Source organism: Symsagittifera roscoffensis, chromosome 3 (assembly GCF_963678635.1).
Source record: "Symsagittifera roscoffensis chromosome 3, txSymRosc1.1, whole genome shotgun sequence".
In the NCBI taxonomy this organism is placed as follows: domain Eukaryota; kingdom Metazoa; phylum Xenacoelomorpha; order Acoela; family Convolutidae; genus Symsagittifera; species Symsagittifera roscoffensis.
This window is the reverse complement of record NC_087064.1, coordinates 17,925,165-17,951,651: the sequence shown is the minus strand read 5'-3', so window position 1 is coordinate 17,951,651 and position 26,487 is coordinate 17,925,165. Positions and strand designations below refer to the sequence as shown.

General features: G+C 42.0%; 1 protein-coding gene across 1 annotated transcript; it reads right to left on the bottom strand.

Moving 5' to 3' along the window:
- Positions 1 to 51: 51 nt before the first annotated feature.
- LOC134841398 (DGAT1/2-independent enzyme synthesizing storage lipids-like) lies at positions 52 to 9,309 on the bottom strand. The gene is made up of 4 exons (XM_063857362.1): positions 8,962 to 9,309; positions 8,703 to 8,897; positions 1,506 to 1,796; positions 52 to 449 (listed from the first exon to the last, which is right to left on the bottom strand). Exons 1-4 carry the CDS (start codon positions 9,262 to 9,264, stop codon positions 165 to 167), a joined length of 1,074 nt encoding a protein of 357 aa, XP_063713432.1. The 5' UTR covers positions 9,265 to 9,309; the 3' UTR covers positions 52 to 164.
- Between the last annotated feature and the right edge of the window lie 17,178 nt (positions 9,310 to 26,487).

Genomic DNA, 26,487 nt, shown 5'->3' with positions numbered 1-26,487 from the left:
TTGACATGAGCAATGCCCAATTGACAAAACAATTTTTTTTTTCAAAACAAAATTTGTACAAAACAAAATTTGTACAAAAATGTGTGATAATTAGGATATGCATTTCGAATACAGGATAAACTTTAGTTCAGATTTGAAGGAGCAAAACCCACCATGCAAATGGGTTACAAAGATACTTGAACAGGATGAAATCTTTCCAAAAATGCCCGGATAATTTTTCCAGGTTTAGGTTGAACATTATCTATAATGTTTTTGAGCGCGCTTTGTACTCTTTCATTTAAGTCTTCCACGGCCATATTTTCTTCGGATTCCACCATGATGGGATCTCCGATGAACGTTACGAGTTTCGATGGGAACCCTCCATACAACAGTACAAACGGAAGTTTAAATCTCTCGTACAATTTTAGTTGCCAGTTCCAGAAAGGCCTAATCCGAACAAATCGAAATACCTGAAACAAACAATAATAACCGTTTACTATCCAAGTACCACAAAATTATCCTACCAGCAACTTTCGCAACAGATTACAAGGGAAAAAATCACTGAAAACAAGGATCACAGGAAGTTCCGACCATAGTCTTAACAGAATATAACTTTTTTTTTCAAATTAGTGTCGTTTTTTGTGTGGTTTGTTTTTAAAAAAATCTGAATGAAAAATAAAAATTAGGCGAACTCGACAGTCATAGTCAAAAGGGCCGATTGGAAAACAGTTTTTGTAGAAAAATGGCTAGAAAAACGAAAGAAAAAACAATTTAAGTGAAAACAATTTAGTAAAAACAATTTAGTAAAAACAATTTAGTAAAAACAATTTAAAAAATTTTCTAAAATTTTTTCTATTTTTTTAATAGCGCAAAAATCTCCAAAAACTAACTTTACTCACGTAAAACTAAGTTTTCACGGCTTAATGTACGCTCAAACAAGCTATTGTACTTGATTTTGTAAGCCTGCACGCTCGCCCAGCTTCAAATTAGACCAAAAATCAAAAATTTCCACCGGTTTTTCTCAATACAGCTAATTTTTTCGAAAGATTTTAATGACGTTCGAACCACACCTGAAAGGGATGAAATATGATATATCACTCGACCCATTCCGATGATTAATTGTGGTACCTGATTTCGCTAAGAAAACGAAAAGAAAAAACTAAAACATGCCCGAATACTAACTTTTCAAATGGTCGGAACAATAAGACTGCTGAAAATTACGGATATTTTTATTGCGGCTCGAACATTGACTAAAAGCTATAATATGATACCTCAGAAAATCTGACGAGCCAATCTGACGTTTATTTGCGGTATATGATTTTCAGTGAAAAATCTGAATACGACGCTCGCGCAGAGGTGAAGCTGTACTTTGCAAACACAATCACAAAACGGCAAAATTAAGCGACAAAAAATTGAAAGAAAAAACGATTTTGCTAGTAATTAAGCGTTTGCTTGTTTTAAGCGTTTGCTTGTTTTAAGCGTTATTTTTCGAGAGATTAGATAATTTATTTCGAGATTTTATATACCTCGCGAATATTTCTTGTAAAGACGGGATATATTGGCACTTTAGCTTTCAACGCTAGTTTCGCATAGCCTAGCCTCGAGCCCCAGTGAATATCATAGTTGGCATCGCTATAAAGCATTTCTCTAGTGCCACCGGGCGCCAACAGAACAAAGTAACCTTGACTGAACGCTTCCTCACATTCGCTTCTTGTTCCTCTGATAACATTGAACGCTTCCAGCATTGCTCCCCATCCTGGAAGTTGAAAGACGAACCTATCCGCAACAGACTTCGTTTTGTCGTTATTTTGCAGAACCTAGATAATTGAACATAGTCAGACTTAAACTTTTGTTATGGAACACGTTTTGTAACTGGAAGTATTAAGAAAAGAATCAATTTTTCAAACAGATGGAGCTTCGCATCACAAAATAAAAAATATATGCCGTGTTCAGGCACAAAAATGGACGGTCAAAAACTGCAACATCTTTCATATTTTTTCTCAACAATCCTCAAAGTATTTCAGTACAACACCGCCGTTCTCTGACACACGTATGATTCATAACGCTCATTTAAAAATCAATTTCAACCAGGCGAAGAAATCATTTTTGAAAAATCGGATTTATACAAGAGAATTTAGCAAGAGAAACTCTCAATTTCTAATTAATAGATTACAGCCAAGCTTAAAAACTAAATACAAGGCTGCATTTATTGCTTTCTAGGGACTAAGAGGAGCATGAGACGAAACAAAAGGTATTCTAAAACCGTATCCCAAAAAGTGTACTCAATAAAAATATATTCAAAAGTATAATCAATAAAAAAATCAGCAAAAAATTCTTGAAACTCACTTACATGCAACATTGAAGAAGTACAGTCATGCGATATTTCAAATTACTGTAAAACTGCTTACGTCACAAGAAGAAATCGAGCTGTGACCAGTAGGCCGACACAAAATAAGCAGACAAATGATAGACGGACAATTATTTTTTCAAAAAAATAATTTCTGCATTTGTCTAAAATTCTCCTTGTGAAATGGCTCCAGTCCCACCGCTAACAATGTTTCTCCAATTTAAACAAAAATAGCAGGTTGCAGTGCAAGTAGCTCAAAATATTCCGACCAAATTAATACACAAGCGAAGCGGAGCTTCGCTCCACTTTCGATAACACAAACAAAAAAAAACAGTTTAAAAAAAATGAGAAACGTTCAAAACTAGATATTTTTGAATTATATTACTGCGCGATGAAATGGTTAATTTCAAAATTGGCGGGAAAACTCTCGCAACCGGTTCTTTCGATTGAACCCTCCATCACAGATTTGACAGGATAGTTTTTATGAGAGTCAAAACTTTTTTAACAACGGTCAAAATGTTGACTTTCCGAATTCCATAAGCTTTTTTTTGCAAAAAGTGGGTCGTGGCCGCTCAATCAGAAAAAAAATTTTCAACACCCGGTTTTTCGATTGAACACTTGAAGATATGGCGGGGTAGTTTCTGAGAAAAATCTAAAAATTCCAAAATACTGTTCAAGGTTCAACTGTTTTGAAGGCTATAAGTTTTTTCTAGAAAAAATTGAGCGTAGCCGCTTCTACAGGCAAGCTTCCGACAATCTCGCGTTTCGATAAAGCTCTTGATATCACATTCGGCAGGATAGTTATCGATAAAAGTCAAAAACTTAACAAGAACCATAGCTTTTTCTGTCAAATATTCTTCTCACAGACTTTTTCTAAGGTTGTGAAGTAAATAAAAGAAGTCTATGCGATTATGCACGCAAACTGGGGCGTAAGCAGTTTTTCCATTGATGCATGCCCTCTTTTTTGAAAAACGGTACAGTAGAGTTCGAGAAACGCTAAAATTTTTGAAAAAAGTGAAAAATTTTTCTGAAACGTCTCAAAAGAAAATTTAAAAAACCAACATCATACATTTCCGTAAGACCTCTTTTTGTCAAACAGGAATTCTAGGCAAATATACTTATCAAGAAATTTGAATTTTAAATTGGCAACAGAACATAATTTACGAAGCGAAAACAAAGCCAACTGTCTTCGAGCAGACACCAGTTGAGCGGAAATGTGAATTTATTTTAAAAAAAGTTTTAAAATTTCAAGTACCCTCTAAAACTACAATGAACAACAATTGCAACTACCATGACAGTTGCTTACAGCACAATAAAATTCCTTGACGTGCCACCTAAGCCGAAAAAACTTGAGCAGACAAAGGGAAGTCCTAGAACCCAAAGTTTACGGGAAAAAATTTTCATCTTCATTCATCGAACAACAATTCCATCGGTGGTCGAAGCCCAAAGTTAAGGGTACGAAATAGACAGCGTTACCTCCCGGCCAAGTGGGGAAAAAACCTAGAATTCGTTTCGGTTCAATAATAACGCAAGTTCAAATTATTCTAAGTAGTTGTTTACGGAAAAAAAATGTCGAGTTCACGATTACAAGACACTTAATCACCCAAGTGCAGAAATAAACAAGGAAAGCCGGTTCCGAATGCAAGTAGCACAGAATATTCTGAACACATTCATAAAAAGCATATAATAGTTGTTTCTTCAAACTAGTGTCCTTGTTTGTGCGCGATGTGATGAGAAAGCTATAAAACGAATAGAAACTTAGTAAATTCGACATAACCGACAAAATTTGTCCTCAAAACTGATTTACAAAAAAAAATCTTCGAAATCTTTAAAATCTTTTCTAACTTTTTCTCAATCATTTTTTTAATTCGAAAAAAAAAATTATTGCCAGAGAAGCGCTAAATGAAGCTTCCAAAATAGTTTTTCTTTCAGGAATATCAACTTGTTTGTACCCTAAATGATCAATTTTGTAACAAGGAACGTTACTGGATTGCTTTACTCGATCGAAAACAAAATATTTCAAATTAATTTTTTTGTCACTGGGACTACTTATTGACACTTTTCTCATTCGAATCACGACTGAAAAGGTTTTCAATTGATATCAAATTTTGATCAATGCGGCATATCATAATTTGAACTTTTTTTTTCAAAAAAAGAAAAGCACACGGACCTAACTTAATCTTTTCACTTCTTTCATTGAGACTTCAAACAAAAACCCAAAATACTATTTGAAAAATCTGTGATGAGATTTAGAAACGCACAAAGTTTTGGATTATTAACCATTTAAGTAAAGCTCATAGTCCTATGAGCAATGGGTCACTCTATATTGGCCTGTACCATAGCATTAATTTCAGCATCAAGAAAAACTTCCGCTAACGTCAGGAAACAATGTCACCCAAAAGCAAAACCGAGCTTCACAACGCTTGCAAAACAAGACACAGTTAGCATTGCAAGCTTGCAGATAGAAAATGAAAAGTAAAGAAAAATGAGAGAGAAAACTAGTTGAAAGAAAAAATGACGAAAAATGAACATCTAAAAACAATGCCCCGATTGATATTCTATTTGGGAAAAACAAGTCGAGAATCGTAAAACCCAGCGTTGAAAAAGCACTAAGACAAAATTCACAAAGCACTTACTAGACAGTTGCTACTTAGGTAGACGTCAGTTGAGCCAAAAGAGGTCAATAAAAGGTTACCACTTCGTACTATAAAAATTTTAGAACTTACCTCGAAAATGTTTTTAATTTCCTCGAAACACAACGGTAAAGAATAATTTCGCCTTTTAAACAAATATTATGATGCAACTAAGTCAATATAACATACGCTGAAACAATCAAAGCACACGAACATTGGAAGCAAAAAACCGAAAAAAGAAATAAATAAATGTTGCACACAAAGGCAGAGCTTCGCTAACAGTAGCGCTAATAACAAAAAAGCAGCTATTTAAAGTGCAATAAGAAAAATTTGAAATTAGTTTTGTGACGTCCCGGCCTGATGTCATGTATTTGATATGAGCCATTTACAAAAAATTGATTATGTAATTCATCCTAACATTAAACTGGAGCTCAAATTTATATTTACGTAACTATGTAAACCTTGATAACTAACTCTACAAACCATTTAGAAAGATTTAACTGAGCTGTAATACAATTGATCAGAATAGAGAGAGAGAGAGAATAAATTATTCCCATCAAGCTCTGACTTGCTCCGATCGATGAGATAGAATCTAGAAGAAAAGGCCTGACCCAAGCATCCCTCAGTACAAGATAGGCCTATCCGCGTCCAATGAACCCCACTTAGAACCATTTTCAAACACTTTTTTTCCAAAAGATAAGACATTTGAACCATTTTTCTAACAAATCTGGGTTGAAAACTCCATTGGCTAAGGAGCTATCAGAGGGGCGAGTTATCGGCCAAAAATTAACTGATTCGCAAAAAAAAGCTAATTTAGGTATCGATTTAAACAACAGCTATCACCATATCACTGCCCTTGCGGCATCAGCGTGGCAGCCAGGATACTGATGGCCCACAGCCAAGAGGGACAAAACAGGAAGCTCACAAAAAGTTTGATACTCAGAATTTATGGAAATCACAATTGAAGTGGAGTGAACAACGTGAAGTTCCTTTTGTCATTTGAAAGTTCTCGACCTATCTAAAGTCAAATAGCTTTCTACCCGACGTTTCGGCAATCGCAAACAAACAAACAACATCACCACTATCACAAAAAGCCTTCTTTTACAAATTAGATTCCTCACGAAAAATGATATGCGCAAACACGCAAAAAATTCAAAAATGTGGTTCTCCAGCTCATCAAAACCAAGTCCAACGGTTTCTTTCAGGGAGTAAGGCCCAAATGAGGCACAAAACGCTCTTAGCAAGGATAAAACATGACACTCGGAAGCGTACGGCGCGTTTCAAAAAGTATATATCAACTCATAAGCACGTGCTCCAAAGTACAAATTGCCTTTTAAGTAGAAAAACAAAATAGCGAACAAACTCGACAACACAAATCAATGTTAGTTCCGGGAAACAAATTAGCAACGGATGAAGCTGTTGCGCCGCTTAAAACGCCACATTGGAAAACGAGAAACGAAATCAGAGCAGCAATTTAGAAATGCGATCGGCTTCAATCGAGTGAAACTATTTAAATGCAAAAATATAAAGAAAAGTAACGACAGAGATACGTCATGATGAAAACAGCATGAAGAAGCTCAGCCATCTAATGGAGACGACAGTTTTTGCCGTGCAAGTTTATGATGAACTGTTTTCAAAATAAATCTGTTTTTAAACATGAACTATCATTAAAAATTGATCATTTTTCCAAACCCTAGTCGCTTCTCACAGCCGCTTTTGATAAACTTGTTTCAAGAAGTACACAGAGGCGAAGCTAAGCTTTGTACCACTTGCGATACAAATTTGCAAACATAAAAATTTGAAAAAAAAATTCAAAAAATCGTTTTTGTCAAAAAAAAATTGTAAAATAAGTGGTCTCAAGCAGTCGTGTCACGTCTACGCCAGATGATTAATTGAACATATAATTACCACGTGGTAACAGAGCCGAAAAACTCTGAGCAGAAAATTTCATGCCGAAAAAAAAACTAAACTAAAAAAAAAATTATTTCCCTTCTCCAATCGGAGCACAAACACGCACACAAACATTTTTCGATCCCCGAACGACGCAATGAGAGGCCAGTGGGTTGATATAAATTAAGCCAACTTATTTACCCGATAAAAAAGACAAAAAGGAAAGTAAAAAGAAATTTTGACAACTCGAGATGGTAAAATTACAACCAGTATTAAAAACAAATTTTGATTCTTCCGGATTTTTAAAATGCTAAAACACTTGAAGCAATTACAATTGAAATTGTTTACAGCAAAAAAACAATAAATCTTAGATCTGGCAACTAACCCGACGAAACACAAGCAGACAATTAATTGGCCGATTTTTTTTTGAACCAGAATACTTACCAAAAAACAAGTCCTAGTCAGATTTGAACCCGAGACCTTTGGCGTCCCAGGCTTATTCGTTACCTCCGAGCTAAGTGTGCAGGAGAAAATAAAAAAAAATTGAATTCGTTGTGAACCAAGGTACCACGCGTCCAGATGAGTCCTGTGGACAAAGTTGTTTACGGGAAAAAAGTCTGGTACCCGACTGCAATACCCTTGCTTATCGCAAGGGTAATTAGCATTTAACCCTATTCTAAGAAAATAGTAAGTTATTAAAACTGATTGTAAAATTTTACAATTGAATCATCGTAAGTTTACCCAGTTTAAAAACTTACCCCCACCCGAGAAAGCTTTTTCTTGGGAGACTGTGACGTCCCTACCTGACGCCGTGCATTTGATAATAGCAATTTTGATACAAATAATTAAGTAATTAACCTTAATATTAAACTGGAGCTCAAACTTATATTCACTTAACTATGTAAAAATTGGTAACTAACTCTATCAACCATTTAGAAAGATTTAAGCAAGCTGTAATACAACTGATCAGAATAGAAATAAATTATCAGAATCAATTGTCCCAATCATGCTCTGACTTACTCCGATCGTTGAGATTAAATATAGAAGAATTGGTCTAACCCATACACCCTTCAGTGCAAGATATGCCTAACCGCTCGAAACATATTAAAACAAAAATAAACACTGATAGCCGGTAGTGCTAATTAAAAATCTAACAGCTCGAGAACAACCTACTGCTAGACAAAAGATCAGAAAGGAAAGACTGGATAAAAGACTGACAAACCAGCGACCTAGAGATTAAGGGTCTCACACACTCACTAACCACTCAGTCACGGACGCTTATTAGACGCCAAACATTAGCCACAGATAAAGCAGAGAACAGATGCTATGCAAATTCTAATGCTACAGTGAAATTTTCCAAATAAATGAGCACTTTTAATGAACACTTTTATATGCTAGTTAGGTTAGAAAAAAAGGTTCGAAATAATACACTAAGCTGATCGCAAGTGTAATAATCTTGGTACTCAATTATTTACATCTTAACAAAGGCTAGATACGTCACTCAAAACCAGTTAAAACTCCCTGAGTCTTTAACGAAAGTCATCGCTTTGAAAAGTAAGCCGACAAAAAATAGTCAGATTCAACTCGCCCAGAAAACAGGTTCAAATTCCTGGATAAAAAACACCCATACCTTAGACTCCCAAGGCACGCACTTTACTACTAGGTCAAAAAGAAAGGGCTTCAAAGTAACTGAGATTTCAGTATAATTAAGGAACATTTCTTACAGATCGGTAGAAGTTGCCAACGGTAAAAATTCCACTTCCCGATTACACGAAAAATATTATCGCAAGTGAAAAATGGAGGTCAAATTGCACATTTTCATTCCTTAAAGGACAGGAAAGTGCAATGCGTACCAGTTCGGCCATGAGGTAGTAGCAGTCGATTGGCATTTCACCGTGATAATAGACCAACATCGCAGGACTTTCAGCATTTATCGGCAACTTATCGAGTCCCCGTACTTCATACCCATGCCAAAGCCTACCTAAAGTTCTCCACATAATTGCGCAAGCCAACCGACCTGCTTTCCTCCAGTTTCCAGAGTGCCCAATCTAAAAAACTAGCTTGAACAAATTTTTCTTGTTTCATTCGGAAAAGTAGTACGTCAAACATTACCTGATAAAAATGATGTTTAAACTTGACAAAATTGATGACACAAATGCAGAGATAGAAAACAGTGACTGTAATAAGTGGAAGGACAAAAGCAAAAATAATTGGGGCCAAGACACAGAGTAGCCAAACCAAGTAATCTACATCCAAGCCAATCAGACCTAGAGGGTATTGAACATGAGGCCCCAGAAAACTACGTAGCTGGTCATAGCCTCCTGTAAGGTAGTCCTTGTCCAATCCAAATATATTCAAAAACCGATCGCCAGCTCCGAGAGCAGTTGCTATAGCTGCATCTAAATAATTACTCATCACATCAAACAAGATGCGATAAAATTTCTTCTCACATGTTTCTGAAATCGCAGTATAAACAATACAAAGAAAACAATTCAACGTCTAGATAGGGGATTAATTGTCAATAATTTTTAAACCTTTTCGACATTCACTGTCAACTTCAGATCTAAAAAGAATCACAGTTAAAAAATGTACAGAAGTAAAAGTCATTTCACATTATACAATATAAACTGTCAAACTACAAACTGTCAAACAATAAATTGTCAATCTTTAAAAAATAGAATAGCACGGAGAAAAAGTTTTTTCGTATCTATTTTGGATTAAGCCCTAATTGGACCTATGAAAAATATTAATCACCCGGAAAGTACATAACGACGGAAAGTAAAATTAAACTCTATAACGATTGATTAGCTTCAAGATTAAGCATTACGTGCTTTTAACCGTTTCTACCGGAGCCAATTCAAAGTGGTCTTTCATAAGATCGGGTCAACGAGCGTGTTACTGCCTAAGGCTATCAGCCGAATTATACAAATTAACTTGTTAGATGCAAAATCAGTGAGCTCATAGCTAGGTCTCACATCCCAAGACCACGCGGTCACTCCTAAAAACTGGGCTAAAAATCATTATTAAATTACTATCACTTTTGCTCAGTAGAGAAAAACGCCGCATCAATGGATTGACCCTTTCCAAACTCCTAGCTCCTGAAAACTAAATTGGTTGTTGGCTAAATTAAATTCAGGGCATATCCAAAGAGCTAAAAGTTATTGTAGAAAAGTTTCAATGTCCAACGACAGACTCTTCCAAATTTTTGTTTTTCGTTGAAGAAGCGTCCTTTTCACCACCATGAAGGGTTGCTATTCTCAATCCCAGCCTACCCGATAGGCAAGCTGTACAATCTTATCTAACTGTACAATCCTTTCTACCCGGAAAACTTCTTTTCCTTGAGAAACTGCTCGATCAAAAAGAAATTGCTCGATGAAAATTCTATAAAAAGTCTACGGAGGGTTTTCACCAATCGCGTCCAAGTTGTAGTTTATCGAGATATGAGCAGTTGTCTAGCAGGTATCTACAAACTGTTGTCTAGCAGGTGTTTGTAGTTTTCAGATGGAGAGCCAAACACTTTACAATCATAGGAGCAGCCTTCTTTGTAGCAGCGGTCAGATTTACAGATCGCGTCAGGTAGTCCGCTGCTAGGTACAGTTCAAAAAGGCTATGCCTCGGTAGCAATCAAGATCTTTCTTGTTGCCTATTCCTTTGTAAAGAGGCATTAACTTTGACGCTCTCTAGTCATCAGGGATTGTGCCAGTCGGTCATATTTGGAAGTTTGACCTTGAGAGAAGCAAAAAACACTTGATTTTGGAGTGAAATTTAATTTTTCAAAATTTCGAATGGAACCTGTCATGCACGATTTTCTCGCGAGAACTGAAAATCAGAAAAAGAGGTCAGAACAATTTCAGAACAATTGAGTCGCAAACGCGGGAAAGTCGCAAGAAAAAGCAGTAGGAAATTGCTGTTCGCAACTTCCATCACTATAATAATCGAGAGTAGAGCTGTCCCATCTGTGACAGAGACGAGAGCATTCCCTCGAATTGGATTATAACGACTGGAGTATTATTCGGAACTGGACTAGAGTGAACCTTCGGTGGAAAGGTGGACAGCTTGAGTGTCCTAATGGTTCACAAGAAAACTATTGTCTAGAGTGTAAACTCGTTCTCATTGTTAAAACTATAAAACATTAGACTCATTTAGCTACGTTATTTAATTCTTGAGTTAGTTACCGACTGGATTATTTCCCACTTCTTGAGCGTGCTACTATGTGAGTACAAATTTAAATTCCTAGAGTGTGTTTTATAATTGTTATGTTGAGGTAAGGCGAGTTTTAGGTTGATCCATCTGAAATGGATCAAAGTTCCACTGTCTAATAAAAAGTAACTTAACGGATTGTTCCAACCCGGTTTTTAACGGCGTTCATGTATTTTGGGTATCTAGAGACCTAAGTATGGGGACGTTTCTAATTCTAGAGTGGGGGGATATTTTAGTAGTAGCCTTTAAGCTGTAACGGGTCGTAGTCTCATGTCACAAGCGAACCGAACTGGCTCCGACCGTTCTTGAGGTAGAAAAACACAAGAGATAGTGTCCCTGACCCTTGAGCCAGTGGTTATAGGGCCTATTTTTCTTAAGCCTCATGTGTGACTGCAGTAGACGAATGTTACATAGTGTTTTTATGGCGCTCCTGGGTGTTTACGACATCAAGACTACGGAGTCGAACCCACTTGAGACAGCTTCGGGCTGAATGCCCATTCTAGAGTACCGGCGGTACGATTCGACAGGAACGTGCAAACCTTCCGATTGTACCGTGATAGCTTTTTAAGAAAACTCTGTAACATTCGCCCGGAAGATACATATCGACGGATAACAAAACTAAGTCTTAAGACGACTGGCTAGCGTCTAAACAGAGCTTTGCATGTTTTTCACCGTCTCTACCAAGCCAGTACTTTTCGGTGGTCTTTCTTACATCAGGCTGACAAAAACGCTACTGTTCTCCGGCTTCGACCAGAACGCTCAAATTAACTGAATTACATGCAAAATTAGTGAGCTCATGGCTGGGTCTCTGTATCCCCAGACCACGAGGTCACTCCTAAAAACAGGGCTACTACTTATCATATTACTATTGTTTTTGTTCAGTAGATAAAAATCATCATCTCCATCGAAGATGGATCAACCCTTTCCCCCCTACTTCTAGCTCCTCATTCTTGTCAAAACGAATTAAGATCTTAATTAAATTCAAGTCAGGACATGACGGATGCTAAAATTCAATATAAGTTCATAAAAGTCCACGTCCCGAGACCCTTCCGGATTCTTGAATCCGGTGAATCAAGCTTCTTAATATCCAGTTCACAATAACTCGGAAGGCTGGGTTTTACCCTTCACCGTTGCTCGCAACGGCCTTGCAACTATTGTAACAGCACAATAGTTGCAACTCGGAACGTCCTCTGCTGTTCGGTAGTTCGTTGTTGTTTTCTTAGTCTCGATTTCGTACTGTTCGTAATCGCAGATAAAAGTTGTTCTGTTCCTTTCTGCTATTTTAGCTAAAATGGCCGTCTCTGACGTTTCTCAGAAATATGACGTCATAATTCGAATTTTTAAAAATTAGAATTCCAGAATCTTCTAGCCTTCACCGTTTGGCTAATCGTTCAAATAACGTCCTTATCCGTTCTAAATCGCCAATTCGGAAGGCTTGCTGCTAAAATACCGAATTCTGCAGAGACTGCATTTTGGCCATTCTGGTCGAATGTCACATACTCCCCGGACAGTCCGGTCAATGTCCTCATTGAATCGCGCAATGTTCTAAATGGTTACAGTGTCATCGAACAGAATTTACAAAATGCACGAAATTACTTTTACCTACGTCACATCGACTCACTGCAGAATATAAATGGCATCATACTACATCACTATAGCCTTCAAATTCTTTCATTAATCTGCACATTGAGGATATGACTTAAGATAAAACATATTTTCTGACTTCCAGTGTCAATATCCCGATTGAAACTTTTTCTCCTAGATTTAAAAGGTGTTGGCTTGCAGGACAGTCCTGCCAACCAACAAGCTAAAATTATCCTACTATGCTCCTTCCCTTCGGAAATCTTGCTTGTTTATTGTCCTGAATATTAAAACTAAGAAACTTTGTGGTTAGAAAGAACAATGCAACAACCTCCCTCCTCAAGAAGTTACTCAAGTTTTTCATGTCACCACAAAGTGATCAGTCTTCCTAAGTGATTAAAAACAATCATGCAGGCTGGAATATTTAAATATACTCTTCCCTCAAGCCTTTCTAAATAAATAATAAGTGAGTGTCTCTAAAGCCACTTCAACTAAAACCAAAATGCAAATTTATAAATGCAACAATTTCCAAACTCAACTTAAATGTTTCAGTTTTCAATTACAACTTGGTTGCTTGGTTTCTCACTTGAGTTTTTCACACACAAAAAACAATTTTGAGTTTTAACTTTTCTTCATCATCCCTTTGTTCTCTTCTTTTTTCGTCGTTTAGAAGTTCTAAAACTTCTAAATTCTTCTAATTTTCTTTCTTGTTGCCTCTTGTTTTCTCGACCATTCATCAATGCTCCATTTCCTCCTCCTGTGACGCTGACTCTGCACTCTCGGTCTCCGTGTCTTGTAGCACGTCATTGACTATCCTGACGCTGTTGGAAGCCGTCCTCCAACACTTCTGCTCTTCCACCCTCTGTTTACAGCAAGGTAGGGGATCCACGTTTGATTCTCTGTTTCTACAGAAGCTGTTGTGGAGACACAACACCACGTTTCTTTCCAAATCTTCTTTCAGCATCTCTGCCCTCTCACTTCCACTACGCTCGCTCGTCCTGGAAATTCTTTTCACAGCGGTGGTCACTGCATTCCGATGGGTCACGAAAGCTCGCTTGAAAGCTCCTGCCCCAATGTCCAGCTGATATTCACTGTACACTCTGCCATGTTTCGACATATGCTTTTTCGCATACTCGTACAACCATGCAGTCATGTTAGCTCTGAACCATGGCATCAATCGTTTTCTTGCCCATATCTTCTTCACTTCCATCGGAATGTTTAGAACTTTGCACATTGTCTCAAAAAGATCTAAATCTTTTAGACAATCTAATTTCTGCAATTGTTCTCTCGTCGGTGCCTCCTGTCTATTATTTTCTCTCACATGAGCTTCCAGCCATCGTATCGCCATCATAACTCCCACTATCACTATTGTTATGGGCTGTGATGAATCTGGTAAACCCATGGAGAGCAGCTCTCCAGAGTCCCAGATCAACACCAGATTACTACGCTTGGGATACCACCAGGTCTGCAGCAAGCAGTGGCAAGGAAACTCGTCATGTGTCAACATGATGCTCCTCCAATTACGTTTTCCCGAAGCTTCCAGCAATGGTTCCACTTCCATCATCACTCGGTGGATTTCATCATTCTCATCTACTGCATTGTAATCTGAGACAGTTGATCCTCTCTGTTTCTGTTTTTCGAAGTCACTGAAGTTCCCGCTCACATATCCCATGAACTTCTTTCCTAGTATTGACTCCAACTCCTCTTTGGTTCTTTCTGGGACCGCTGAGAACATCTTACATAGTAACTCGTAAGACTTTTCAGACATTCTCGCCAATCTCACGCACTTTGGCACTGAGAAAGCTTGATCCACGATCGTTCTTGTGCTCTTCACGTCCACAGCCACGAAATGTACAGGGTATCTGCTCTTGCACATTGGAGCCAACGTTGAACCCACCAAATATCGTGCTCCTGATGGTCTACAATAAGTTTCGCTGTGTCTGATGTTCATCTCCGTTTCGATTGCTTCCCTCCATTTTCCTATATACTTCTGCTCAGTCTGCAGAACTCCTGGGAATACTTCTACGCTGATGGCTGTGACCATCTCATGTTTCTGTTCTAGATTCAATAGTGACTCTAAAGAACCAAACATGCTGTAGAATCCTAGTGCTGTCACTAGATTCACATCGGTTCCTCCATGGCAATCTGCTATCAGTTCCGTTTCCGTTCATGCTTTCATCACTACATTTCCAAACAATACCGTCAACTGCTTGTGTTGTTTCTCCAGGGTTTTCACACAGTCTAGACTTCCACAAACGTGACCCTCTAGTCCACAGACTTCCGCCAGACAGCTACCAGGTTTGACCCAGTCTTCTGGTCCCCAGCCAGGCAACTCCACTCTATCTTCTCCGTTGCTCTTAGAGGCTGTTATCATCACATTATATATGATGTTGAGGTCACGCAGGTTACAGTCCACATTCAGTTCCCTCTGTATGTCCTGTGTCGCCCGTAATATTGAGTCAGCGTTGGGACTAGGACGTCACGATGGCTTCATCAATTCCCACACTGCCATCAAGCTCGTTCTCAGTAATTCATCTGAGAATCCCAACCCAAATTCCACTCTCTTGTCAGATTTTGGTACTGAAGGTGCAGTCACCTCTTCTTCCAAGACCAATCCCAATTTGGCCTGTGGATTGTTAACGCTCTTAGTCGTCACAATTCTGGACGTCCAGAATCTTAGTAACACCGCCTGCTCATAATCAAAGAAGCAATCACGTATGTCTTCACTCAGGAAAGGATTGTATGCTATCCCTATAATCCCGGACACATAGCTATATGACTTCTTCTTGATCGGTCCACAGTATTCACTGGATTTTGGCAACGCTCCCATAGACTCTTTAGTGAGCCTCAACTCCTTGTTTGAGAATCTCCTGATCTCGTCTATCTTTTTCATGGGTTCCAATTCTTCAGGTTCTTTCATGTTCACCCTCATCGGTTTACTTTGCTGCATATCCAGCATTGCTAGTAAGAACATGGCTTTCGTTCGCTCATCGCCTTCCTTCAACATTCTAACACAAGTGCTTAATGCAGGTACTGAGATCTGCTCTATCAGGAATCGAATGAAACAGAGAGCGTCTCTCCGCTTTGCACACGCTACTGCTGCTCCCTCCTGGACTATCAGATCCCTCAGATTCGTCATAAGGAAAACCTTTTCCTCTTTTGATCTCTTCCTTTCTTCTGAATCATATTCTTCGCGAGTCAGTCCCATCATACACCAGGCGAGCCTGAGTTGTAATTCTGTCCTTACGTAAGGTACTGCCACGAGAGCATGTATTCTTGGCGTAGTCCTCATTTCCTCTTCGAAATACCTCAATACTACTGCTTTCCATGGAAGGCTCACCAACTGCTCGATCGTCTCCGCCTGTACGTCAGACGACGCCAAAGTTCCGTACGCCTTCTGCTTGAGGGTGGTGCCTTGCAACATTGTTTCCAGATAACCCTCCATGGCTTTTTCTTCTTCCAGGGCCATTACATGCCCTCTAGCCGAGTTTCGGTATTCCAACATCTCCATGTATCCACCGGTGGGTTCATCTATCGACACTGTCTCAGACACTGTCAGTCTGTTGTATTCCACTGGTGTTAGTTGTCCTGCAACACTTCCCTTTCCATGATTCATTGGAGATGGCTTGAAGTCCCTCATTTTACTCTCTCCACATTGACTGAGTATTTCCATTTCTAAAGTCGCTCCAGTCAGAGTGCGGTCACTCCTTTTGGATTTATAACCAGTTGACTTTAACCCCGCCATGAGAATGGGTGGCACCATCGCTATATCAGTTAATATTCTATCTGTGCCAGACAATTGGTAATCACCTTGCCCCAAATCCATGACTTCCTCAACTCGTTTTCTTTTCGCTGAGTTACCAGCTTTCATCGATATTTCCGAATCCACTTTCGTCTTCCCAATCCTCTTCGGCATCACTCTGCTGCCTAACTTCATTTTCATCGCATTGATTTTATCAATCACCATTTTCGATCGCATCGTTCCTCTCCTGGTCCTTGACAGGTACACCACCTCTCCTTCATTGTTCTGCGGTGTTATCTTGATGGGAGAATTCGCTTCACTCTCATCAGTGGCTGAGTCGATCAATAACTCACTCAGTCTCCCTTCACACTCATCAAGCTTGTCAAGTACTTCTCTCATCAAGGGTTGATTGAGACCTGTTTTGAGAATGGACTGGGTCCCATAGCTCTGAATCACAGTCCAGACTTCTTCCATGAACGCCACTCTGTCCAGCTTACATCCCGTCCTACTCTCGTGGTCTCGGTGATGTACTTCCCATTCTTCTTCGGGTAGCGTTCCCAAGAAAGGTACTCTGGCTGAGGCCTCTATTCTTCTCCTCCGAGGTGATTCCATGAGGATTCTCTGATCGTTATTTCTTGTATTGCCAGGAGAGCTGCTCTCCGGCAAATTCCGTTTCATTTCCTCAAAGGCTGACGGAGGTTCCAGTGTCGAGATGCCTTCATCCGCTGGCTCAGTCGTTTCCAACGTGTCTGCATTATTCTCAAGATCACTGAAGATATTGAAATCCAGGCTGGATGTTCCTCCTGTCGATGCCCTGTCGTCTTCCCCACCAGCTTGATCTTGTTGCATGGGTTCTTCCGTCTGACGGTTTCCACCCTGTCCGTCATCTCCTTCTGACTTGTCCCCATTCGAGTTCGATGGTCCTTGTTTGTCATCATCAGCTTCTTCCTGGAATCTCGGTATGAGCAATGTACCGGCTGATTTATCTTCCTCCTCTCCATGGACCACTTTAGTTTCTTCGCAGCCGAAGGGTGCTAGGAAAATTCTCGTCTGCAATATTCCCGCAACTTTCATCTCTTTTCTCACACTAGTCAGGATTACTGAGGCTTCAGGCAATTCAGTCCTGCCTCTCATCCTCATTGGAGCTGAGCCTAGTCGTCTCCATTCCTCATCAAATCCTTCAGGCTTGGGAGTAGCGGCGTTGCTTATTCGCCTTCTCGTCGCTTGATCCGTGTACGCAAATCGTGTGTACTGTAACACGGCGGCATTTCTTCCCACGAAGTATGGATCCATCGTCGCCGAGAAATTCCCTACTCTCCTTTCATTGGTTTCGAATGCTCTCAACCTAGGAGTTTGTACTACGGAGACTGCTCCGAGCAACATCCTTCTTATCAGAGGGAATTCAGGGATTGCTTCGGGTAGCTTCTTGTAATCGCCCCAGTCCTTCGTCTCTTCTCTCACCTTGTGATACGCTGCTGTGAGACGAGGCACTCTGGTCATTTCGCCATTCGTTTTGTCATAGGGCCTCAGATTCCAAAGCTTTGGAAACACCTCGATGTGCCCTCTTTCTACTTCTCCCATGCGGTCACAAAAGTGATCGTCAAAATTGATGACTGTCATCTCTGGCTCCGATATTTTCGCAAATAACAGATCTTCACTCATGAGCTCTCGCAATGCGTGCTGCTCACACCAGTTCAGTGTACTACCGTCCACTGCCGATATGAGGTTCAGGTGCAACACCGACCTCCTATATGCTTCCACTTTAACGTCAGGGAACGCAAAGGTGACTGCTGGTCCATAGATCACTGTCACGAACTCCGTGACTCCTCTGATCAGCGCCAAGGGATCGATTCTCATAGCTAAGCTCAATTCTGTTAACAGCGGCATGCCCCCAACATGTCGTCTGACATCTTCCTCTCGCTCAATTGTCTCGTCTTCTCCGGTTCCAAAGCGATTTTGCTGCAAGAGATACTGGATAAGAGTGTGTCTCAGGTCTCTTATTTTGTTCCACGAGTCTGTGGATTTCTTCATATCCAGATTCCTCACTCTCTCTTTCATCTGCTCTGGACAACGTGCCAGTTTCATCAGCCCTCCCAAGTTTCCGTGGGTTATTGCGATCAACGTCAAAAGTCCATCTAGTCGCAGGTTCTGTATTCCATCCGTAAGCAGTATCACCGGTCCTTTCACGAAATTCTGCGCTCCAAATGTCACGAACAGGGCTATTAATTCCACTATCGATACTTTCACTACCGCTTGGAGGAATTCCTTTATCAAGTAGTGCGAGACTTTCGGGTAGACTTTTGCCAAGAAGGACGCGGTCCATCCGGCTCCCAACCCTTCTAGCATGCTGTCTGTCCTTTCAAATCCCTCCTGTCCTTTCACTTCCTGGGTCCAGAAGGTTTCCAGAGTAATCTGACACATTCTGTTCACGAACTCAGCTGTCTTTTCTCCGGCATTTTCCGCCAGGTTCACCTCCTTCAACAAGTAGGCGTGCATCTTAGTGATCATTACTGGGCCTTGCTGAAAAGCATCTGCACCCAATGCCGCTACTCTCGGATTCAGGTGTAGCCACTGGTTTGCTTCCGGCTTGGTTCTCAGCACCATCGCTTCCAGATGAGCTCTCGTCTCCAGTGAATTCTTTCTTCTCGTGTCTTCACTCGCCACTTCCATTGCTCGGAACCACAAGTCGCTGGACATTGCCGTAATCACTCGATGGTCGTCATCTATTCCTGGTTTCAGTTTGAGTTGCCGACTGAAGTTGGACAGTTCCAACCCCAGCACTTCGTCCAACACCAACATGTGTAGCGCGTGGTCCTTGAACCCTCTCATCGCGTTTGAGATATCTGACCATACTGCAGGCAGTTCAGCCTTAAGTGGCCTCAGGTTCTCCATTTCTATCATGCGATTCGGGGCTGATATGATCACATCATATTTTCCCTCCGAAAGTAAGGCTACCATTGCATACACAAATTTCAGTCCATCCGGGAGATATGCATATCCCGGAGACAACGCAAATACTACTCTCAACGTCACTTTGTTGAATGTTCCCTCCTTTGTCGCGTCTATCACTTCACCCATTGACTCCAGGATGTCTTTTATCGCGGGCCATACTGCGTTTTCTGCTGTTGCAGGATCTCTGAGCCTGCTCAGAAAACCTCTACTGTGTAGATGGTCATTGATGCCAGCAAACACAATCGTTATCGGGTTCATTTCTGTCTGCCTTTGTACCCCTATAGCCAATGACACTGATTGCAATAGGTCTAGGTCAACTGCGGCCAGCATTATGACGTCCGGCCAAAACAAAGACTTAGAGGTGTACACGAACTCTGAATTCGCTACTACCATGATCTTGGCCTTTCTCATTTCTGCTTTGTCGTAGGCGGCGAAGATGCTCTCATCTTTCTTTATTGCTGTCAATCCGCCATATCTCTGGGCATCACCATCTTGGTTCACTTGTTTTGGGTATACTCTCTCCTTCACATGACTAGGTGGTGTCGTCAGTTGCTTGAATATCTTCACGTGTTGTCCAATTGGCGCTCTCGCCGTCAGGAATCTTCCTGGCCTTTCCTCACGATTCCTCTCCTCATGGTTCAATCTGACATCCTGCAACGGTCTTGCATTCACAGGTCCCATTGTGTTATTGGAGGGCAGTCCTTCCAAGTCAGCAAATCTTAAGGCTGTCGTGGAGCTGAAATTTATGCTAGCGGCTATCAACCAGTCTACGCCGGTTATTGAGTATAATCTGCTGACGGATAGCGTCGCTCCATTTAGCATCCTCCTTGCATCTTCGATGAAGCTTACTTTCTGCAGGTCCAGCTTCATCAGTTCTTCTTTGTATATGTGCCAGGGAGACGGCATGGGTCTAGACCATAACAATGAGCCTCTGTTCGGTCTCTCTTCTCGACTGCTACTCGTTGTCTCCGATCTAGTGTCTGATCTGGACGTGCCTGCTACTCCTTCGTTTGCTTGGTTGACGGGTCCTATCCTTCTCCTAGGATGAATTGTCCTCCTCGTCGGTGCTTCTCCCAACCGATCCTGCACGTCAGTTCTTCGACCTGATTCGCTGGAGCTTTGTTGCCGGTAATTTATTGCGGCTGGGACTGTACCCAAACGCGTTTCCAGGTTAGGAGGCACAAAGGTAGTGATCACCGTATCATTCACCGTTCCCTCTTCCTTCAGTACTCCTGTGTCAGAGAGTTCTGCTTCTAACTCGTCCAACCGTTCTTGGAAGACTCGATTCAACCAAGCTTGTCCCTCGATTGTGTCAAAGTGGATGCCATCCGAAGTCAGTCTGGCTTGCTCCATGGCTCTCAATTCGTGTTCAACGTCCATAAGGATCATTCTTCCGGCATTTCGATTTGCTAGGTTTCTTATGATGTTGTTCCATCTCATGACTCCCTCGTTGTGCCTTCTTCCTGATGCTGTCAGGTTTCTTGCGTTCATTGGCACCGTGCAAACGGTCAGTACCGCGCAACTGAACTTCTGCCAGAGAGTGGTGAACAAACACACCATCATTGATTCCCACTGTGCTTCCTGCTCGTCTGATCCTCTGGAGATATCATTCGTCCCAACTAATATCATCACACTGGGTATCCTCCCGGGATTCATCAGCTCCACCATCCGGTATAATTGGGCAATTGTCGCGCCTCCAAAGGCCATCACCGTGGTGACCCATGAGGTCCTCAAATTCGTTAGCACTCGGACTAAGCTGTCTCCCAATATCAGGTGAGATGTCCCGAGTGGTGGTTGCTGCAGGTTCACAGCCGGGCTCCAGGTAGCTCGATTGAAGCAGGCTCTCGGATCTGTCTCCGGAACTCCCGTGAAATTATACTTTAATTGATTATTCTTCTGCACGTCCATTACACGAGACACTTTCTTCGCTGGCATCTTCCTTACTTTCCTCTCTGTGATCTTCGAACTCCCCCTGAGTGGCGTCACGTCACTTATCCCTTGTCTGATTATTGTCTGGGAGAGTTGTACTCTGCCCGTATCGTCAATCGTTCCATAGGGTGCCGTCACCCCGGAACCTGGTGCATTCTTGTTAGTGACCAATCGTCCAGCGGTCTCTATCAATTTTCTCACTGTCTGTTCTACGACGGGATCACCCAAGGTGTCACTAGGATCCGGGATTGTTACTCGGTTCGTCTCTGCTGGAAGCCGTGTCTCCGTTGTTTGACTCATTTCTCGAGGTGTCAAGAGCTCCATCGGGGACTGCCCACGAGGAATATCCCTTGCAGGTATCACTTTCTCAATGGACGTCGTCAACGCCACCTGCTCCGATCGCTCTTTGTATTCCTGCCTTAAGCGTTCGATCTCTTGACCCTGCTTTTTGTTGCAGTCTTCAAACAACTTTCTCCACATGTCCCGGTCTTCCTCCATCGCCAGCATGGTCTTCGTCATATCGTTTAACTCCTTCTTCGTACTTCTCAACTGATCGTTCATCTCGTCCAGATCTTGTATGGTTTGGTTCGTCTGAACCTTCTGTGTTACTTTCGCCCCTTTTGGTGGCACAGCTACTCTCAGTGGTGAACCAGACGAGGTCGCCTCGCTGTTCATCTCCTGATGCATTCTCGTCAGCCCAGGTTTGGGCTTGGAGGGCATTGGCATCTCACCTGGTTGGTAAGTCCTAGAACTTCCCAACCCAGGCTCATTCGCCAAGTCACTCCCTGAGAGAGCCCCGTTTCTCCACCTCATCACTCTCATGTTCGGGCGGTCTAGTACTCCTCTTTCTCCATATGCTGCCATCAACAGGACTTCCGTGGGGCGGTCCCCACGGTTGTCGTGCCCCAAGATGTTAATCAGGGCGGTCAGCAACATGACCACCTCTGGGTCCTCCAGAGCGAAGTCTCGTTCGATCAGCCGACGATAGATCGCATCTACCATCGGTCCTATATATGCCTCTGCCAGGTCCATCAATTCATCCAGGTTGAAATTATCCATACTGTTCTTCTCCAAATTTAATTTGATTTCGATTTCAAGTTTTGACTCAAGTGAGCAATTAAATGATCAATCAGGATCTAGAAAAGAAATCACGAATGTCACACTTGTCAATTTCACCCTAACATACATCGTTAAAATTTGCTTAAAGACAGTTCAGATAAAAAGATATTTATCCTAAAATTTATTAAAATCAATTGGTTTCTAAAATTTTGGAATTCGACCTAAGATTGGACAGTCCAAACTTTGGATCTATTCCCAAGATCGTCATTTAGTTGTTCATGGTCACTAACCCCTGCTTACCCATGATCTTAATAACCTAACACATAACATAACATAACATGACACACATATCACATATTACATGTAACTCGGTCTTTGGCCTAACACCCTCTCGCTCATCACTCAGCCTATACTTAAGTAATATTTCTTATGTAGATACACTTGTATGTTCGTATCAGAGAATATCACGTGTACAAGCGCGTACAATTCCCGAGGATGCAGTCTTCCTCTATTTGGATCGTACACTGGAAGCGAAAGCTCCTTCACGTCCATTTCCACAAGGAAGTCCCTCAGCCTCGTCAAAGACAAGACTAGGTTTTCTGGGTCCACGTGCTGCTTCTCTGTCGCCCTCGTTACCAAGAAGCATAAGTACTTTCCCGGTATCTGCGACACCGCCGGGGGTAAGGCTGCTACGCCCCCTATCCCTGGTCTTTGCTTCCAAAGGAATTCCACGTTTTTATATTCCCTCTTAAAATCTGCCGCTAGCGCCGTCCTAAAACTCATGTCTGCGGTGATAGCTACCGCACATGTTCTGTTTGTGAGTATGAAATCACTGTCTGTTAGTATTATGTTACTAGAATATTCATTTGGTAAATTAAAATATGACTCAACTACCCTGCCTATGTCAGGTTTCTTAGGTTCTTCACCTGTTTCTGCTTCTAAGTTTCCTGTTTCTCTTGCTATTCTCAATTTTTTTATTATCAAGTTTTCAGTGTGGGTAAGTCCTACCCCCACTCCCCGGACAAAAATATCCATCGGCGTCCCCGTCGATCGCATACCGGGTATTAAGTCAAGATTAGAAGCTGGAATGAGAAGTTGTCCTTCCTGGGCAGCCCAGGAAGGATCATCTCGTTCGGTCTTAATGTATTTCGCGCTTTCGCGATCTACGTCTTGAATCGTAACGCTGGTCTTATCAGGGTCTGATGTCATTTCGTTCAGCCACTCTAAGACACGCAGGTTCGTCAGGTCTTGTTCATTTGACTGCTGTTGCTCATCGTCGAACTCCACCTCGGGTTTCGACCAGTCGTCAACCCACTCATCGTTGTGATCATCGACTATGTCAATGTCCTGTGACACTGTTATTTCCTCTAAACCCACTACTTCCTCCACTATTTTCTTTAGATCTATCCTATCCACTACAAAGTCGTCACCGTAAGGATTGTATTTCTTTCTTAGTCTCGTCCCGTCTTTCTGACGAGTCTGCATCGTGAACGGAAGATCTGGTTCCATGTTCTTGGGAACCTCTGTCTGTTCGGAATCCTGCCAATCTTCCTCTGCGTAGGGCAAGGTTTCATCGTCCGCTTCGATCTGTTCGTTTGGATCCAGGTCCAATGGTGTATCCGTACCTTCCTCTACGACTTCGTTTCCATCGTTCTTCTCCCTGGTGCCTTTTTCATTGACCTCACAAGCAGGATCCATCATTAGATAATCCCCTTCTTCCATGTCTGCAGGTATACACCAGTCTTCTGTCGATGGATTGTGTGGCTTGATGTTCTCGTAGTGGGCGGCTCGGCCAGTACTCAGTCTATAAAAGCGTCCCTCTTGGTGCACCTCTGTAATCATGAAGGGTCCCCTCCACTTCTTCAGAAGCTTTTTTGTCCCTTTCGGTGGTATAACGTTCTGAAATACCCATACGTAGTCTCCCACCGAGTAAGCCTTTGCACCAGCTGCTTTCTTGTCGAATCTTTTCCTCTGCCTTGCCTGTGCCTGCTGAGTGTTTCGTCTACACAAGTCGTTCAACTCCTGTTGGCGTCTGATCACATCCCTCACGTAGACCTGTGGGGATGTTTTCTTTCCCTCATACTCTGGGTAGAAGAATGTCAAGGGTAAAGATTTCTCGTGTCCCGTCAGCATCATGTGTGGACTGACTCCAGTGGTGGAGTGTTGCGTGCTATTATAAGCTCCCATCACCTGTGGAAGGTATCTGTCCCAATCGGTCATATACCTGGAACAGTATACTCTCAGCATCGATACTAACGTCCTATTCTGTCTTTCCACTAAGCCATTCGTCTGAGGGTGGTATGTCGTGGAGTGAGCCTGAGCGACCTGTGACCGTCTCATAAGCTCTTTCGTAAGCTCGTCTACGAAAGCCGTTCCATTGTCCGATTGAAACGTCATTGGACATCCGTGTCTTGCTATCCACGTATTGATCAGGTGGTCGCATGTCTCTTCCGCTGAGGCAGTTATGCAGGGCACGGCCTCTGCATACTTCGTGAAGTGATCTATCATGACCAAGACTTGGTTGTAACCGCTGTCTGTCATGCATATCTTCTGGTGATCTATCTGCACCACCTCGTTGAATTCAGACGATTCAATTGATTGTAAAGGAAATCGCAACTTCCTAGGATCCTTGACCTGTTGGCATGACAGACATGCTGTCACCCATTTCTCGCATGCCTTTTTCATCCCAGGCCACTCAAAGCGCTTCAGGATCCTCTGATACACTTTGTCGATCCCTTGATGGCCCATCTGATCATGCGACCTGAATAATAGTTCTGTCTGATAGAGTTGCGGCAACACTATCGCGTTATATTTGTATAAGACCTTGTCTTCTTCTCTTCTCCTGCAAGCCACGATCCCGTCCTTGTTCAGATATAATCTCCCCTCCTTCTGCATGAAGTATTGTCTCAGGATCCTATAGCTGTCTTCTTCCAGGTCACCTTTGTCAGGTGCACCGTTTTCTATCCAACTTTTTAGGTTGCTTGTCATGCGATCATTTCTCTGCGCCCTTAGAAGGTCCGAGAGTCTGTATCTCGCCTTCAAGTACGTCTTCATGACTCTCATCTGACTGTTCAGCTCGTTGGGCTGATGTGTGTCTTCTTCCATCTTAACGCACCAAATCTTCGCCAACGGTTGTGTTTCTTGTTGAAACGGCTGAAGATCAGTCCTGACTACCTCTTTCTGCGGCAACAGGCTTATCGAACGTTTCGATACCGCTATCGTTTCTAAGTCATCCGCTGCGTTGTCAAAGACTCTTTCGCTTGGTATTAGGTAGCGATCACTGTCAGGATCCTGGTACACCTCTCTGTCCAGGTTTCTCGCCCGAGTTTCCACTAGTAGCGTGTGTATCGCCAGTTCTGACAGTTCTGATCCCGAGGTCGAATCCCTGTCTGAATAGGTGTTAATTCTCGAGCTTTCTGACTTATCATCCGTCGAAGGTGTTGTACTGGAGACTGCACGCTCCTCCAGATCATGTCCGTATTTCCTTCGCATCCATCTGAACTCCCCGTACAAAACTTTGTTCTCTAGGTCCTGTTTCTCATCAGGATTTTTCTCGTCTATCTCGGACTCCCCGGACAAATTCACTTGTCCCGGGTGTTGATCTTGTGATTGCTGGTTTCTCTCCTCATCCTTCTCCCCGGACAAATAGTCTTGCAGCAGATTTTGTTCTACCTCTTCACCCTCTTTTTCCCGGTCTACAAAGGTGACGGTTTTCTTTCGCTTGCTGCTCCCCTGTTCTTTCCGTCCGTAAGAAGTACTGGTTAAAATCTCTTGGGGTATTGAGGATACTAGTTGCTGAACTATTGTCCTACAATCCCTCTTGTTCTCCTCGTGCTGTTGTCTGGACGGCATGATCTTCACTTTCTCACTGACTGTTAGCGATGCCACTGCTGCTGTCCACTCGGGGTCATCTCTGGTCACTTCTCTTTCTAACAATCCACCCAGCATCCGCATTACTTGTGGTGTGACTTGCACCGTTTTATCCAATAATGAGAGGCTGTTTATATTCATGCGAGAGAGTTCTTGCTGGACCAGGTTCGAGCGCAGCAACAAATCTAAGGGGACTGGATCCTCCTTGGACAGGATCTTTATCTCAGCTGCTTTCTCTACAGGTAACTCAGGATGCCCTGGAATTGGATGTCCAGACTTATCCAACCATCTCGTTAAGGGAAGCG

What these genes read in the sequence shown, in the direction of transcription:
- LOC134841398 (XM_063857362.1), bottom strand. Translation starts at nt 9,264, where the DNA reads ATGAGTAATTATTTAGATGCAGCTATAGCAACTGCTCTCGGAGCTGGC. An exon ending in TTAAACATCATTTTTATCAG is followed by an intron (nt 8,898 to 8,961) that starts GTAATGTTTGAC and finishes CTAGTTTTTTAG; the next exon opens with ATTGGGCACTCTGGAAACTG. An exon ending in ACTACCTCATGGCCGAACTG is followed by an intron (nt 1,797 to 8,702) that starts GTACGCATTGCA and finishes TCAATTATCTAG; the next exon opens with GTTCTGCAAAATAACGACAA.